The following is a 19,478-nucleotide window of genomic DNA, read 5'->3' on the forward strand; positions in this document are numbered from 1 at the left end:
ACCAGACTTTAAGCTGTAGTAAAGACTATCATAACCAAAACAACATGGCACTGTCAAAAGAACAGGACATAGAACAAAGGAACAGAACTGAGATCCCAGACATAAAACCATTCTCATATCACCATGTAATAGAAGACAAGAATGTGTATTGGGGAAAGGAATCCCTTTTGAATCAATGGTTCAGTGAAAATTGGATAGCCACATGTAGAAGAGTGAAACAGGATCCACACCTCTTATTTCTCACAAAAATCAACTCACAATGGATGAAAGACTTAATCCTATGGCAGGAAACCATAAGAATTCTGGAAGAAAATGTTGAAAATATTCTTACATACTTCAGCCTAGACAAAGAATTTATGAAGAATACCCCAAAGCAATCACATCACCAACAAAAATAAATAAATCAGGACTCCTCAAACTAAAAAGCTTCTACACAGCCATTAAAAGTATAACTAGAGCAAACAGACAACCTAGAGAATGGGAGAAAATATTTGCATGCTATATATCCAATAAATTGCTAATAACTAGAATGTATACATAAATCAAGAAAATCAGGAAGATAAAATCAAATAACCTGATTAAAAGTGTGCCAATATATGAACAGAAAGTTTTAAAAAGGACATGTACGATGGCCAAGATGCATATGAAAAAGTGTGTACATTTCTAATGAACACGGAAGTGCAAATAAAAACCAAAGTGAGATATCCCTTACTCCCGTGAAGATGGCTTTTATTAATTAGCCCAAAATAAGTGTAGGTGTGGATGTAGACAGGTTGGAACTAGTGGGACTGTAAACTGGTACAATCTCTCTGGAAAGTTATATGGAGACACATGGAAGTACTAAATTTAGAACTACCATTTAATCCAGAAATCCTACTACTTGGTATCTAACCAATGTAAAAACGTCATCCTATAGTAAATACATCTGCACTTGAATGTTTATAAGGTTCAAATTTACAATTGCAAGAGGTAGACACAACCTAGGTACTTATAAATACATTCATATAAATATATCTATAAATACATATAAAAGGTGATCTATGTATACCATGCAGTACTACCGAGCCTCAAATTCAGTGGCTAAATAGCACCCCTTGTATTATCCTTGATTGTTCTAGAGGCCATTTTTTGAAGTAAACTATCACAAGAATGGAAAACAAACACCACAAATAGTCACTATCAAATTGTCACTAATGAATCAACACATATGTGAACAAATGGAAGTAAAATTCAGTGGGTATTGGGCAGTTGGAAGGAGGTGGAGGTGTTGGGAAAATTAACTCCTAATGGGTGTGGTGCATACGATTTGTGGATGGGCACAGTTGTAGCTTTGATCAGTTGGTGCAAAAGCAATATACGTAATCTAAATGATTTACTCTCATAATATTTTGAAATGAAAAAAAAATTTTGTAATCTGTAAGAAAGTTTTGAAAAGATCACTGCGTATCTCTTTAAGATATTAATTTTATATTAATTATTGTAAAATCACAAAAGTAGCAATCTTAATTACCTTTAGTTATTCACATCAGTCATGTTAGCTATATTTGCAACATCATGCAATATATGTGTAGAATGTATGTGTGAAGTAAAACTAAAATTCAGTACACCTGGGAAAAGTACCCATTTTGTCAATTGCCTAACTGCTGACAAAAAGCATTATGTTTTCTGTTCCTAGGAGCATAACAGCTTAGAAATATCCTATAAATATAATAAAAATACATCTGACTAATTGTGACTGACATTTCATTAAGCATAAAGTCATCAAGGTTTACCTATACTGTGGATGTTATCAGAGAATCTGTTTTATTAAGCTGAGAAATCATCCATTATTTCTACATTTCAAATTGTATTTATCTGTTCATTTGGCAAAGGCAGTTTATGTTGCTTTCATCTACAGACTTTCGTAAACGATGGTGAAATAAATATGCATATGAAGATAACTATTTATTTTACAATATATGCAAGAGTTTGTGTTTCTTTCTCATTCATTGGTCCAGATGTCTGTCTTTCTGCCATTAGATAACTTCATTGACTAATATATCATTTTTTTTTCTATTTTTATTTCAGCATATCATGGGGGTAGAAATGTTTAGGTTAAGTGTGTTGCCTTCACCTCCGGAGTCAGAGTTTTAAGCGTGTCCATGCCCTGATGGTGCACATCACACTCATTATGTTTGTATATCCCCAACCCCTCCTCCCCCTTCCACCTGCCCGACATGCGATGAATGTTATTCCTATATGTTTACTTAGGTGTTGATCAGTGAAACCAATTTGCTGGTCAGTACATGTGGTGCTTATTTTTCCATTCTTGGGATATTTCACTTAGGATAATGGGGTTCAGCACTATCCAGGATATTACAAGAGGTGCTATACCATTGTTATTTCTTATAGCTGAATAGTACTCCAAAGTATACATTTTTAATGTTTTAAAATGGGTAAGCGTGGGACCTATAGCATTGCTTCTCTTTGTGATGACTGCTCACATCTTTGTGGTCTCTTGAGATTTCATATTATTTTGGGGTTTGCTATTTCTATTTTTGAAAAAATGAAATTGAGAATTTGAAAGGAATTGTATTTAATCAGTAGATCACTTTGGACATCTTCACAACATTAGGTCTTCTTCCCTTGAACAAGAAAGTGTTCAAGAGTGTGTTGTTTATTTTCCTTATGCTTTTGAATTTCTCTGTGTTTTTTGTGTCACTTATCTATAGTTTCATTTCATTCTGATCAGAAATTGTGTAAAATTTCAATTTTCAAAAATTGGTTAAGACATGTTTTGTGTATGAACAGGTACATTTTGTAGGAAGAATTTTTATGAGCTATCAAGAATATTGTATATTCTGTTATTATTTAGCAGAGTGTTCTCTATATATGTGTGAGGTCTTGTTGCTCTCTAGTGTTTTCAAATCTCCTGTTTTCTTACTAGTAATTTGACTGTCTTTATTAGTATTTAAAGTGGAATACCATGCTATCCTATTATTTTTATGTCCATTTCTTTCTTCAATTGTGTCAATGCTTTTTATATATTTGAGAACATTTATGCGAGAAATAGATAGATATCAGATATATCTATTATATTTAAAGGGTTCTCAATGAATGACCTCTTTTTATATTAAATGTCCTTCTTTATCTCTTGTGGCAGTTTCGACTTAAAGTATATTTTATAAACTATAACATTTTGTGCTTCAAAAGTCATGTGCCTAATATAATTTTGAACTCCACTGCTCTTGTATGCTGAGCATTTTCATGGTATGTCTTGTTATTTCCTGTCACTTTTTGTCTATTGCTTTCACCAGGTATGAAGTCAAGTCCCTTTAGAGAGAATAGAGTTGGACTTTTTAATTTCTTTATTTAACTGTGTCTTCTGAGTAGAAATACTAGTACATAAATATTTGCATAATTGTCTAAAAGGGACGGATTCAAAATTGCCCTAATATTAATTGTTTATTTAACTTTTGTCACTATTTAGTCTTTCTTTCCACTCCTTTTCTCCTCATTCCACCTCACTGATTTTTAGTGATATATTTTGTTTCTGTGGCCACCTTCATTTGTGTATTGCTTTAAACATTTTTCTGGTGTTCACTGTGAGAATTACCTAAAATTTTGAAGTTGCAACTTATGTTAAACTCGTGACTACTTAACTTCAATTGTACATAAAAATTCATAATATTTATATCTGCCCTCAACTTCATGATATAGATGTCAGTAATTATGTCTCTTTACATTATGTCAATTAACATGTGGGAATGATCATTTTTACTTTGTCTTTCAAATTTGATAGCATAATTAAATGTTTTTGCACCATCAATATAATACTGCAGAATTTTATTTTTGATATGTGCATATCTTTCCCAGAATGTTATGTAATTGTCTTGGAAGATAGAAACCAGACATTCAAAGGCCATCAAAAACCAGATGTATGGACACATGTGCCATTGGTTTGAGTCTCTTTTGAAAGGGAATCCAGGAAATGGAATTTTACTGCTAAAGTGAGAACTCTGTATCAGTGGGGAGGAAGAGTTTTGCTGGGTAAATATAACAAATGTTCCTTCCCCTTCCATATGGTTCTTGGTGTCATACTCATCTGGGGTGCCATGAAATATTGTCACTTATGACTTCTCAATGAATCATGTTTGCAAATATATTTTGAAGGTCATACATCTATGATGGAAGTAAGACTATGGTATTCTATTGCACTTTCTTGCTAATGTGCTTGTTATAGTTTTGTATATTAAAATTATGAAGTATATTTACCTAAGTATAACTAGTGAGATACTTTGTTATTTTCATTTCTTTCAGAACTCTCTTCCAATTGCACTGAAAACCCAATGCCAGAGCAAGGCATAAAACATTCATTCCAGATATCAATAATAAGACTATACGGAAGCTGTGACCAGGAAAATGTACTTTTAAGAAAAGACTGAGAGTGTGTTGATGAGTGTAAGAGGCAGAAAGTAGGTTATGATGGTCTTATCCAATGTTTGTCAGGTAACAATAGGAAAATCTTGAAAGGTTATAAATGTATAAAAATGTTTAGCAAGTCCTCAAATCTAAATAAACCTAAGATAAGACATACTGGAGAGAAAAGTTTCAAACATAATGAATATGGCAAACCTTTTATGCACAGCTCAAAAGTTCTTGGACATAGGAAATTTCACACTATAGACAAACCCAGCAAGTGTGAAGAATGTGGAAAACCCTTTAACTGCTACACAAATCTCACTATACATAGGAGAATTCACACAGGAGAGAAACCCTACAAATGTGAAGAATGTAGCAAAGCTTTTACCCATTGCTCAATCGTTACTCAACATAAAATAATTCATAATGGAGAGAAAACATACAAATGTGAAGAATGTGGCAAAGCCTTTACCCAGAGCACACACCTTACTCAACATAAAAGAATTCATAGTGGAGAGAAACCCTACAAATGTGAAGAATGTGGCAAAGGCTTTATCAAGATTGGAGACCTCAATCGACATAAACGAATTCATACAGGAGACAAACCCTACAAATGTGAGGAATGTGGCAAAGCCTTTACCTGGTGCTCAACCCTAACTCGACATAAAATAATTCATACTGGAGAGAAACCATACAAATGTGAAGAATGTGGCAAGGCCTTTACCCAGTGCACAAAACTTACACAACATAAAAGAATTCATAGTGGAGAGAAACCCTACAAATGTGAGGAATGTGGCAAGGCCTTTACCCAGAGCACATATCTTACTCAACACAAAAGAATTCATAGTGGGGAGAAACCCTACAAAGGTGAAGAATGTGGCAAAGCCTTTAACAAGATTGGACATGTCCATCGACATAAACGAATTCACACAGGAGAGAAACCGTACAAATGTGAGGAATGTAGCAAAGCCTTTACCTGGTGCTCAACCCTTACTCTACATAAAAGAATTCATAGTGGAGAGAAACCCCACAAATGTGAAGAATGTGGCAAAGCCTTTACCCACAGCACACACCTTACTGAACATAAAAGGATTCATAGTGGAGTGAAACCATTCCAATGTGAAGAATGTGGCAAAGCCTTTATCAAGAATGGAGACCTCAATGGACATAAACGAATTCATAGTGGAGAGAAACCCTACAAATGTGAGGAATGTGGCAAAGCCTTTACCCGGTGCAGAGAACTTACACAACATAAAAGAATTCATAGTGAAGAGAACCCCTACAAATGTGAAGAATGTGGCAAAGCCTTTACCCAGAGCACACACCTTACTGAACATAAAAGAATTCATAGTGAAGAGAACCCCTACAAATGTGAAGAATGTGGCAAAGCCTTTACCCAGAGCACACACCTTACTGAACATAAAAGAATTCATAGTGGAGAGAAACCCTACAAATGTGAAGAATGTGGGAAAGCCTTTAACAAGATTGGACATGTCAATCGACATAAACGAATTCATACAGGAGAGAAACCCTACAAATGTGAGGAATGTGGCAAAGCCTTTGCCCGGTGCTCAACACTTACTCTTCATAAAAGAAATCATAATGGAGAGAAGCCCTACAAATTTGAGGATTGTGGCAAAGCTTTTATCCAGTGCTCACACCTTAATCTATATGAAAGAGTTCATAACAGAAAAACTTTATAAATGAAAATTGTGACAGTCTTTAATAACTGCTCCAATCTTACTCATCATCAAAGAAATCATACTAGATATAAGTGAGATAAATGCAATGACTTTGGAAGTACTTTCCCAAAATATTAGCTTTAAAATGCACAACAGTACTTATACTTATGTAAACAATAATAATGTAGAGTGCTGATAATATCTTGAGTTATGACAGAGATTTTATTGGACATGGGAGAACTTTCACTGAAATTAATTCTCCAATATTTTCTGAAACATTGCTCAACATCACAAAAATTTTCATAGATAGAAACCTTACAAATATAATGAATGTGAACAAATATTTATGAAAAAGGTATGCCCTAGAGAACAACAAAGAACTGATACTTAAAACTCCTTTACAGATATAATAAATTTCAGAACACATATAATCAATATTAAGTCTAAACAGATATCAGAGGACTCACAGGAAAATGTGCTGAGGCACTAACACATTTAAACATTTCTTTAAACCAGGTTGTTGAGTATAGATAATAACTCTGTTAAAATAGTTAGATAAATTATTTTTATATCAGTTATAAAAATGAGAGATTTTTTGAAAATTATAATGATGTATAAAATATACTTTCTCATCAGGGTGGGATGCAAATGCAATAAAGTATAATTTTTTTTGCAACCTGTGACAAGGAAATACTGATGTTATTCAACTTTAAAAACAGTAGATGCTATGCTTCATTTTTAGTGTGTATGTGAATGTCTATGGTTAATGATAGCTGCGTAACAGTTATTAGAAGTCTTTGTGTATTAAGTACATATCATTCATATACTTTTCCATAGAAAACTAAAATCACTGAAATGTAAGATGTATGAAATGGAGAGGTGCTGTGTGGTAGACTTCTAACAAACAGTATTTCAAGTGATATATGATGTAGGTATACAGATTAATATCCTTCTCATTAAAATCAGAATAAAACAATGACAATATTACAAATAATTTGTTTTACTAATTGTGCATTCGAATAATGAAACAGTGAATTTTTAAATATTTTTAGATTACATGTAAACCTAATTTGTTTTATTAAATTAAGAAAGGTTTTTGTTGTGTCAAACGTGTTGTAGATTTAATGAACTGCTAGTTTGTTACCAACATTAACCTATTCCATGTTACTCAAAGTTGGAGGCAATGGATTGTAAAAATGTACTATTGGGTTACACAGTAAAATTAAATCATTTGTGATCTTTTTTTCAGTGGCTTCAAATTTCTAATTCTTTGAAGAATAATGTTCCCACAAGTTTTATTTTTTATTATTTTTATAATTCATTGTCACTGTAATGCTTATAATAAAGTTTGTCCACGTAATGAAAAGCCATATATTTCTGAACGCTGAATGAGTACTTGTTACATTTTATGCTACGTTTTTCTTTCAACGTGCCACCCGTCTGGCCAGTTAAACAGAAATAAACACACTTTTTTATTTATACTGAATCAAATATACAAATACATCACATATAAGATGAACTTTGGTTGCAGTAGATTTATAGAGTAAGTAATTATGTTTGTGTGAATATGGATGTATACTTATTTTGAAAAGAAAAGTAGAAATATTGAAAAAATAGTTAATTTCATAATTGTTCAGAATATACTAGCAAACTAGAAACTCCACAGATTCTGAGAGCAATTTTTTTTGCTTTATGTTGAATGAATTTGTTTAAAATTCTAAAGTCTCTAATTCAGAACCTGCCCGTGCCTATCTTCTGTTCTTACACGGTTATTACTCATGCTAGGCTTAATATATTATTTTATTAATTGAAAGTTTGTATTTATTGTATATATGACCTACTCTGCAATTATAAGAATGATTTTTATAAAATTTAATTGTGGCTCCAGGTAAGAGTTGAAATGTCCAGGGTGAAAAATGTCACTGATTTTCATGTGGAGTGATGAGACCTGCAGAACAAACAACTCTCAGAATTTATCAGTGGGAATTCAGCTTCTTTCATTTCTTAATTATTTCCAGTGTTTTTTTTTTTGGTCTCTTTTTATCTTCATTCCCTTCTACAAATGTATCTATGCCATTCTTTTTTCTGCCTGCACTTGGGCTACAATATTCTCACTGTTGTACTCACCTGCTGAGAGTTCACATAATACTTTAAAGGTTCTGATGAGAATTGTAGAATTAATTTAATTTGGTGAAAATCATTTAACTATAGAATTTGAGGGAATTTATTGGCTATACATGCAGTATTCTGATTACTTAATTTAGATTAGAGAGATTCAGAATCCTAAGCTTAAAGTAAGAGCCTTAAGAACAAAGACAGATATACAATTCTGAATGCCAGAGGATTAAATCAAGAACTCAGTATTGTTTGCTTTGTAAAAGCAAACTGTTATTAGATCCTAACATATAATGCCATAAATATGAAAATAATTTCAATAAGTAAAGCATAAATAAGTGTGTGATGCATACAGTAAGTACTATATAAAGAAACATGAGAATCTGGCAATCTCTTAATAGAGAGTTTGGGTAAATAAAGAAGTTTGAATTTAATTTTCTATAAAGTACTTATAGTACAACCTATGCATCCATCTAGAATCTACTTATGAGTGTGTATTTTCAGGGTTAGAATATAATAGAATTATTTCTGTGTATTTAAAATATTTGGAATAATATTTATCTGATATTTCAATCTAGAGAATTTATTTACAAGACTTTATCTTCCTTTATTTTAGTGGGTGCAGTACACAGTGCACAGTTTTCATTTTTAGTCATCTAACTTTGACAAACGATTCGGTCATTCTCTCTAGAGGAATCTCATGGATCATAGCTGCTTTTTGATTGAAAATTTCATTAGTGATTTTGGATGCAATCCTGCTTTCTATGTCCACAGTGGCCAGAGGGGAGACGGTGAGCACCACATACATCTTTAGTCTCTTTCATAACATAATCATCAGCACCAGGAAGTCCAGGTGTCTTTAGCTTCAAATAAAATTGTTAAAGCCCCTTTCATGTTCTGTGCTGCATTATTAATCTGTTGGTAAATATCAGAGTTCCCTTGTTTATGAATGACAGGTGGAATGACAAAAACAGCACTCTCACTCTGTTGCCCAGGCTAGAGTGCCATGGCATCAGTCTAGCTCACAGCAACCTCAAACTCTTGGGCTCAAGCAATCCTTCTGCCTCAGCTTCCCTAGTAGCTGGGATTACAACCATATGCCACAATGCCCTGCTGATTTATCTATATATTTTTATTTGGCTGATTAATTTCTTTCTATTTTTAGTACAGACACAGTCTTGATCTTGCTCAGGCTGGTTTCAAACTCCTGACATTGTGTGATCCTCCTGCCTTAGCTTCCCAGAGTGCTAGGATTACAGGTGTGAGCCACTGCACCCAGTCAGCACAAACTCTCTTTACACCAATAACTCGTTTAAAGAATTGGCTCAAATGGAAAGATTAATTCCTTGGGTTTGGAAATCTCTTGTGTGAACCGTTATATCTCCGTGTAAACTTTTAAAGTTCACCACTTAGTGCAGGGATTAGATGTGTCAGAAACCCTAGCTAAATGAGTCCACAGACCCACCAGTAAAAATCGATGGCACAAATGATGGGACAGGAAATTTGGTTTGATATTAATGCTTAACTAAAATATGATGATCAAGCTATTTCTCAAATTCAACAGTGCTGTATTAAGAATGGAAAAAGATAGCTTCTCTTAGACTGTAGCTTCCTATATAAATGTTAAACAAAATGTTAATGAAACTCATGTAGATTTTATTGCTAGATTGTAAGAAAGATATGGTGCAAGAAATGGTTAGTCCTCCTAATTTAAGAAATATGGTTTTACATATATTGGCTTTTAATAATGTTAAATCTAAATGCCAGCGGCTTTATGCCCAGCAAAATTAAAGTGCATGGTGCCACCGCTGCCATGGCTGCTGAGCCACCAATGCTGTGGCTGTGCTCAGCCAGGCAGCCCAGCACCAGCTCCGCACCACCGCACCCCAATGGCACCTTATGGAGGAAGGGGATCACCTGGCTGCTGAAAAAACTTTTAAGAATTTGCCATTATTTGTCCTGGTCCAACAGGCACATTAATATTAATAATTTGGTCATATTTTTGTTACATGAAAAGGAGTATTAATGCATTTAGGTGTAATTGATTCAGCTTATTCGAAAGAAATTTCAGTTATCAAGGAAAATAGCTCCCAATCCCACAATTTCCATCTGAAGATGGGATCCAAAGTTCAGTGAGCACCTGCCTTTAAGTTGCAAAATTATCTCCTCCTGTATTAACTTCAGAAGCTTGTTTTTTATTGGAATTTAACCAATTATCAAAAAAAGAGAGTCTCACTAATTACCCAGTAAGTTTATGGTGCACTGTTTAGGACAAATAGGGCTGTCTAGACTTCTTCCTTCAAAGCTAATTATTATTCATCTAGATAACATTTATGTAAAAGTTAGGATATGCTTAGTTATGTACAGGAACAACTTTATGTGTCCCTTTGCAATCTCTCAGTGTATTGGCACTGTGCACATCACATTGTGATTTGAGTAATAAAAGGGTTTCTTTTAATTCTCTTTTACCTTTGTGGAGTGGTTTTCTTAGTTTGATACTCTTTACTATTAATACTTCCTGAACACTTTCCAGAATTAAAACTGCAACATAAACATAAAATGTGCCCACCATTTCTAAATTAGAAGGGCTTTGAACACTAGGTTCCTTCTTGAGCTTCCAGTCTGTAACCAGCAAGTCTGAAGCAGAGAGCTTCACTGTCCCCACATCTGAACACAGTGAGTTCTCTAGACCTCTTTGGTGTCTACTGTTCCTCCGGAGTATAGTTAGACCAGATTCCTGTGAATACACTCCCATAGGATAATAATTAGTAGTTCTATCCTTTCTGTAAATGCATCTCACATCTTTAGAACTTATATGGATTCAGATACCATCGGCCTCAAACACAAATGGGAACAATATATGCACACTGAATTGGACACATAAACTCCCTTTCTGCCTTCAATTCTTGCCCAAATGCAAGGAAATGGGCAGTGAGCCCTACTGAATTCATGCCTTTCTAGAGACCTAAATCTGCAGCTCTGAACTCTGAATCCAAGGTCTGAAGTTCCTCAGGATACATTAGAGCAGCTTCCAAAGAGGAATTTCTCTTCCTGTTTTCCTTCCCTATCTGTAAAAGCAAAGAACACACAAATTTGATCCAAACTAGACCTGGCCTCTACCTGGAATTTGCAAGACAGGGACACGCTTTGGACTGAGGATGGATCAAAATCTCTGGGGAGAAATATGCTGCAGTGTAAGATATAAACATGGACTTGTAAGCGGACGTTGAAAAGACCTATTAGGGATAAGTGTAAACAATCTTCCAGATCTTGTGTAGTGTCATATTATAGTTGCGTGAGAAGAAAAGAAAGGCTGGCACCGCGTCTAAATGTTTCTGTAAATTATTGAACACTTATTACTCACCTTTTCTTGTATAATAAGGATTAAATCACACAATGTAAAGGCTTCTTCACAGTGCAACAAACCATACTTCTGAGCACATAGCACATGCTCAGTAGACAGTGCATTATGCTCCTCTTCATATGGATATTAAGTATATGTTGTGATGAGTGTTGGGCAAAAGGCAGTATGCATGCTGTGCTTGCTGTCTCTACTGAGTGCTACCAATCATGGATCTATGTTGAGCAACATCAGCACTAAAAGGGACATGGCTAAGAACCCAATTAATGTGCCCCTTCCACACCAGCAGACCACAATTCTTAGAGTGAGGCCCACAGTACCACATGATTTATATTCACATTGATGTTTCAGAGACAATTTTAAGGTAATTACCTTCAGCTAGGCTTTCAAATAGGATAACCTGGCTAGATTGAAGAAACACCATCACCTGCCTGTTGGGCTGGATGGGAACATCCATGTGGTTTTAATTGTGCCCCAAATGATTCTAATTTGATAACAGGTCAAGCATTAGGATTCCTGCATATATTCATGAGAATTGGGTTTAGCCTTTGTTGTAGTGGAAAGTCACAGGTTCTGGTCTCTTGGGCTTGTTAGAGGCAGATCACTGTGGTCAGATTCCCATTCCTGTAGCAGAAACTCCTGGCACCTGTAGCAGGGGAAGGTAACCAGAATAAAAAACAGGAGAACCTCACATTTTGGTCTCCATGAATGAGCTGATCATAGCTGACTCTTTACTGTGAGCAAGAGTAATTGAGTGTAGCCCTTCTGCATTTTATGTTCCTCCTGCTTGTGAATGTGGTGGAAACCAGGGATGAAATTGTGCTCACTGCTTTAAGTGCAGTCTCAGTATTTAATTCTAATTGTTTTACAAAATCTCAGCTGAAAAGAAATTTCAGAGTAGGAGAAGAGGAAGAAGAAATGGCTGGTTTTCAGGTAAGTGTGTCCCAGATTAGAGGTTGTGTCCACTGTTTCTCCTAGAAAGTCATGTAGAACTTCAGTTTTTTGAACTTGTAAACCTTTATTTTTTTACTTTTGTTGTGTATGCCTAAGAAGTTTGTAAGTACATTTTTTTTCTTTCTTCTTATGATAGTCAAGAAGCTCTGGAAAATCCTTCCTTCCTATATAACAGAGCCTACTCTACATTCTCGCCCTAAAGCTTCCTAATACAATAACCCGATTTTATAAGAACTGTATGATATGTAATATGAAAATGTTCCCATTGTGACAGGTCAAGATAGAATAGTGTGGATGTCTGAAATTCCTGTTGGGCATTGGATATAGTCTTTGAATTTGAGTGAAGAGGGGAAACATGTACTCTCAAAGTTTTATCTGGTTGCTTTATCAGCTATACATAAAATATCATTAGGAGAATTTAGGAAGAGGATAGCATTGATTGTGTAGGATAACCAGAAAATTATGGAAAAAAAGGAAAATAGAAGACTTACTCTGTGTGATGCTAAAGTATTTCCATACATTATTAAAGATAACAAAACATGGGAAACATCTGTATCTGAAATTTGCATACAACTGATGAATTTTCATGGTTACATGTTGTTGGCCACTACTATCCCAGCGGTGATTTTGTATTCTACTCTTTGCAATGATGCCTAACAACAATTTGTCCCACTAAAGTGATATTAATTACATTCGCTTGCTTAAGATGCTCTCTGAGAGATTGTTCCCATATAAAGTTAATTGTTTTTTTTTTCTCTTTATCATTAAGTGTCTCATGGAGATTTACTGAGTGATGTGCATGAAGGATCATATTTAATCTCGAAGCTCCCCTTTTTTCTTGTAGCTTGCTTTGAAAAATGAGGGCTATCATCTGTGTTCTGTTCTGATGAACTGAGATAAATTCTACCTTTTACTGGATGTTGACAACATACTCTCCTTAGGCAAGAAGCATTGATATCAGCAGTTATATCATGTGACATGCAGAGATTCAGACCCCACCCCAGATCTCCTGAATCAGAATCTGTATTTTAACAAAATCTCTAGTTCTTCATTGTACTCGTAAAAATTAGGTGATACTTTCTAACTCACTATGTTTCTCTATGTGAGAAATATGCACAATTTATCAATGTGATGTAAATATAACACCCATAAATTTATATTACTGTTGTAAGGCCCTTAATTTTGTATTCAATGATTTATCATCCAAAGCATAATCATGTGCACACTTTTTCATACATCTTTTGTGATCCTCATTCCAGCGGATAAGAGAATATGTTCAAGAATATCAATGTGCTAAAAATTATCTTATTGGATAATTGCAGTCACTCATATGTCAGAAACAGTTCTCATAACTCATTTTGCTTGCAGTCAAATTAAGAACTCTCTCTATGACCACTTGGGAAATATGTGTCTTTTTACAGGAGCTGGTGACATTCAGGGATGTGGCTGTAGAATTCTCTCCAGAGGAGTGGGCATGCCTTGACAATGCTCAGCGGAATTGGTATAGAGATGTGATGTTGGAGAACTATGGAAACCTGGTCTCCCTTGGTGAGGATCACTTATATACAGAATTCATATTCCACATTAAGGCCATTACTTTTTTTATTGATAGTTTCTTAAAGGTTTCTACTTTACATGAATGAATTTTATTTTTTTTATTTTTATTTTAGTGTATTATGGGGGTACAAGTCTTAAGGTCACTTATATTGCCCATGCCCCCCTCCCCCCTTGAGTAAGAGTTTCAAGCATGTCCATCCTCCAAACATTGCACATCTTACTCGTTGTGGTTGTATACACCCATCCCCTCCTCCTCCCTCCCACCCTCCTGACACCTGATAAATGTTACTCATATGTGTCCCCTTAGGTGTTGATCCGTTAATACTAATTTGCTGGTGAGTACATGTGGTGCTGGTTTTTCCATTCTTGAGATACTTCACTTAGTAGAATGGGTTCCAGCTGTATCCAGGAATATATGAGAGGTGCTATATCACCATTGTTTCTTAAACCTTAATAGTATCCCATGGTATACCTATAGCAAATTTTATTAATCCACGCATGAATTGATGGGCACTTGGGTTGTTTCCATAGCTTCACAATTGTGAATTGTGCTGCTATAAACATTCGAGTGCAGGTGTCTTTTTCATAAAGTGACTTTTGATCTTATGGGTAGATGCCCAGTAGTGGAATTGCTGGATCAAATGGTAGATCTACGTGTATCGCTTTGAAGTATCTCTATATTGCTTTCCACAGAAGCTGAACCAGTTTGCAGTCCCACTAGCAGTGTAGAAGTGTTCCTATCTCTCCACATCTATGCCAATATTTATTGTTTGGGGACTTTTTACTGGAAGGTCATTCTTACTAGAGATAAATGATATCTCATTGCAGTATGCTCAACATCTCTGATCATCAGGGAAATGCAAATCATTTTATTCTTAATGTATTTTTAATTTTTGATCTGTTCTATGTCTATGTTGTATAATATTAGAATCCAAGGTTCAGAATAACATGGCAGCATTTCAATTTCTCTACATTCTCAACATATTTATGTATGTATGTATGTATGTATGTGTATATACGTTTACTTATTTAAAAGTTCTCAATGTAATCCAAATGTTCCCAAACAGCAAATGTTGGTGTGGATGCAGAGAGAGAGGAACACTCCTACACTGCTGGTGGGACTGCAAACTAGTTCAACCTCTGTGGAAAGCAACATGAATGAATTTTATATCCATGCTTTTAAAGAAAATTTGAAGATTTTGGTCCATAAAATAAAATCATTAGATGTCTCATGTTATCTTGAACCTTTCCCTTTGTTGGGATTTCACACTAGATTTGTGGTTACTCTAGAAATCAGGGTATATAATTGTTGTCTGCACCTTGGAATAGAATTTCCACCTCTTATTTATTTGGTGCTAGTGGGAATTGGTTCTCTAGTCATAAATTAGATCAATTTTTTATTATTCTACAGGGTCTGTGAGAAAGCAATATGTTGGAAAGGAATTTTCTAGAATCTTCTCTAATGTTCTCTCTACTAAGGATAGTACTGCATTAGTAATTGGAAAGTCTTCAACTAGAGTCATGTAAAACTTTTCTAATGAAACAGGTCTTGCTGAGTCAAAGCCAGAGCTGATCACATGCCTGGAGCAAAGGATAGAGCCCTGGATTATGAATAAAGAGGAAACAACAGCTAAATATCCAGGTAGGTGAGATTCAGTGAAGCAGATTAATGAATGTTGGAGAGTCAAAGGTCAAGGAAGAAGGCAGATATTAAAAAATGTCTTGGAATATTCTACCCTGTTGGAAATGATTTTTAAAAGCCTGTGTATGTTGCTCTTTATTTTCTAGAAGGACATCTTTTGTCCCAGGCTCTTAAACTCTCAAAGAACTCTACCCATGAAGTGATCATTCTTAGAAGTCAGTGAGAACCAAATTTCTTTTCATGGCTTATAAGGGACTCCGTTATCTATCAGCATTTCTATTGTTTAGGAGTTATGGGACTATCTGTGCATATTTTGAAGACCACTACATCGAATCATCTTTTGACAGGGTTTTGCTCTCCTGCCATCTCTTGAGTACAGGGACTGATCATAGCTCACTGCAAACTCAAACATCTGGGCTCCAGGGATCCTAAAACTTCTGTCTTCCAAGTAGCTATAACTATGGGCATGAGCTACCATGGCCAGCCATTCATTATTATTATTATTATTTTCTGGTAAAAATGGAATCTCCTTATGTTACTAGGGCTGTTATTAAGATCCTGGCCTCAAGTGATCCTTCTTGCTTGGCCTCAAATTGCTGGGATTATAGGTGTGATCCTCCATCCCCAGCTCCATGTTTTAAGTTCCTTCTGATGCCTCATTTCTGAAATGTGTAAAGGGGAACTGTGGAGATATTTAGATTTGTTTCTGTAATACCAGAAACACTAGGGACAGATAGTCATATTTTATGCATCATGATTTCCAATTCTCAGTTTTCAGAGACAATTCTACAGAAAGTCAGGCTCACTAATTTTGTGCAAATGCATAACCTCTGCCTAAATTTAAAAATTCTAATGTTATTTCACTTCTAAATAATTTTTTCTAGTATAAATAAGAGTACATTTTCAACTTTATTATAGCCAAATACCAAAACTATAATATAGTTTATTTTGCATGCTCCCTCATAGAATTCCTAAATATACTGTTTCATTCAGTGCTTCATATACATGAATATACTTATACTCCCAATTGATTCATAATATTTTGATAACTTATATTCCATAATTTCCCCCTGTTTAGTAGCATCAGAATTGTGTCATTCATATGTGTGTATGTGTGTATACATTTCTGTGTGTGGGGTGTTTAATGGGTGGAAGTTTCCACAAATAATAATCATATAACTGTATATATTTATTGTACACACTGTAGTGATCTGATGTGTGTATAAATAGTAAAACAATATAATTAAGGTAATAAACTGTTCTATCATCTCACATATTTACCATTTAATTATAGTGAGAACATTTATTAATAGTGAGGTCTATGGTCTTAACAAATTTTAAGCATATACATTATTAATAACTCTAATCATGTTGCCATACAATAGATCTCCAAGATCTATTCATCTTATAACTAAAACATTTTACCCTTAAACATCTCCTCATTTTTTCTGACTCTATACCCTGGAAACCACTGTTGTACTCTCTATTTTTGTAAATTCAACTTTTTAAAAATAATTATCCAGAGCAGTATTTATCTTTCTGGGAATGGCTGATTTTACTTAGCATAATGCCTACTATGTCCATCCATGTTGTTGAAATGGCAGGATATTTATCATTTTCATGTCTTAGTAATATTATATGGTATGTTTGTACAGGCATTTTTAAATCTATTCATCAAAGCAGGCATTTAGTTTGTTTTTATTTTCTTGGCAAATGTGCATAATGCTGCGATATATATAGGGGTGCCCAATCTTGTTGAGATACTGATTTTACGTGGTGATACTCATAGGTAGAATTGGTGAATAATAAGGCAGTTGTATTATTTACATTTTTTGACAAATCTCTATGATGACACTATCCATTTACAATCAATAACAGTCTACAGGGATTGATTTCCTGCATACTCTTGTCCTCACTTGTTATGTCTCTTCTTTTGGACATTAGCCATTTTAGCAGTTGTGAGGTCATACCTTATCATAGTTTTCATTTGTGTTTACATGATGTTTTGGTGATGCTGAGTTACTCTAGGTGTTTCCTGTTGTAAACTGGTATGTTTTCTTTGAAAATAATCTACATAAACTTTTGCTTATATTTAAGTGTGTGAGGACATTGTTTTGCATTTGAAAAATATGAGTTTCCTATATATTTTGGGTATTAAAATATTATACAATATAAACTTTGAAAATATTTTCTCCCTTCCTATATGTTTTCTTATTTTTTTCCTTGCTATACAGAGGATTTTAAGTTTGATGCAGGCCAAATTTTTCCAAATTTGTTCCAGTGCACATTGTTTCATATCCAAAAAAAAAAAAAAAAATTGCAAGTCTTATGTCAAGGTTTTCCCATATTTCTTCTTTTCTTTATACTAGTTTTTTAGAAACATTACAGTTTTATGTCTTCCATTTAAACCTTATTACATCTGGAGTTAGTTTTTGGGTATCATATAAGAAACAATAGTCTGCATTTATTCATTTGTTTTTGGGTATCCAGTTTTCCAGCACCAAGCATTGAAGAGCCATACTTTCTGCATTGTGCATTGCTAGTGCCTAGCTAAATGTTACTTGACCTTATATGTTTCGGTTTATTTCTGAGGTCTCCATTCTCTTCCATTGTTATTTTTGTTGGATTCATGTGAATATTTTACTGTTTTCATTACTCCCACCTTAAAATTTAGTTTGAAATCAGAAAGTGCGATGCTGGAACCTTTTTTATTCTTTCTCATTATTGTATAGGGCTCATCAATTGTGTTTGTGAGATCATACAAATATTAGAAGTTTTTGGTTAATACTGTCAAGTAATGCTCCTGGAATTTTGATAGGGAGTGCATTGAATGTATACATTGTTTTGGATAATATCATTCTATTCACTCATGTCATCTTCAATTTCTTTTATTAATATCTTACAGTACTCAGGGTAAAGGGTTTTTTTAACCACTTTAGTTAACTTTATTTCTTAGACATCTATTTTCTTGATGGTATTGTAAATGAGAGTGTTTTCCTTTTTCATTGTCTACTTTATTAGTGTATAGAAAAACAACTGCTATCTGTATGTAAATTTTACATCCTGTGACTTAACTGAGAGGCTTTATTACTTTTAAAGCTTTCTTCCTTTCTTCTTTATGGTTTTTGATCTATAAGATAATGTCAACTGTAAACAGTGTTATTTTTACTTTTTCCTTCCCAATTTGAGTGGATCTTCTCATGTTCTTGCCAAACATTTCTGCTTAAGTGTTGTAGTCACATGATAAAATAGTAGCATTAACAGTGGTTGCACATTATACTTATGGTGGTATGTGTGCATATAAAGGATTAAATACCTTTCCCAGTTTTTATAAACTGGATTTGGAAGGTAAAGATTTTTTTCTTTTGAGTACTTACACTAAAGGTATCTCCACTGGGTTTTCAATGAAGAGTTGCTGTAGCTAGGACACAAGACTGTCCCTTGCTCTGCAGTGGAGTCTGCATCTGGTGGGCCAGTTCCAAAGGGCTTGGGTGGTTTTCAATCCTCTCTTGTTTCTGGGTAAACTGGTTGCCTTCAGGGTTTGGATGTGTATGACATATACTAGGGCATGGTTGTTCATTTCAGTCTGCATATTTTAGGGCTAATACCATAAGCATGGGTGGGCGTGGCTCCCAATGAGTACCTTGGAAGTGTCCCTGCAGGTCACTGTGTGGATCTATGCACTGAAAGAACTGGACATGGACTCTAGTTGAGACAGCTGTAGCAGAGTCACAGTTCTGCTTTACAGATAATAGCAAGCCCAAGT

At 34.6% G+C, this 19,478-nt stretch overlaps 1 protein-coding gene across 1 annotated transcript in view; it reads left to right on the forward strand.

The window, feature by feature from the left end:
• Positions 1 to 13,374, forward strand: part of LOC109730345 (zinc finger protein 682-like) — a 79,925-nt gene extending 66,551 nt beyond the window's left edge. Inside the window, exons 5-6 of the mRNA XM_075998869.1 lie at positions 4,918 to 5,184; positions 13,358 to 13,374. Coding sequence (XP_075854984.1) covers positions 4,918 to 5,184; positions 13,358 to 13,374 — 284 coding nt within the window. The remainder of the gene's footprint in view (positions 1 to 4,917; positions 5,185 to 13,357) is intronic.
• The last annotated feature ends 6,104 nt before the right edge of the window (positions 13,375 to 19,478 follow it).

This window comes from Microcebus murinus, chromosome 31, assembly GCF_040939455.1.
Source record: "Microcebus murinus isolate Inina chromosome 31, M.murinus_Inina_mat1.0, whole genome shotgun sequence".
NCBI classification, from domain to species: domain Eukaryota; kingdom Metazoa; phylum Chordata; class Mammalia; order Primates; family Cheirogaleidae; genus Microcebus; species Microcebus murinus.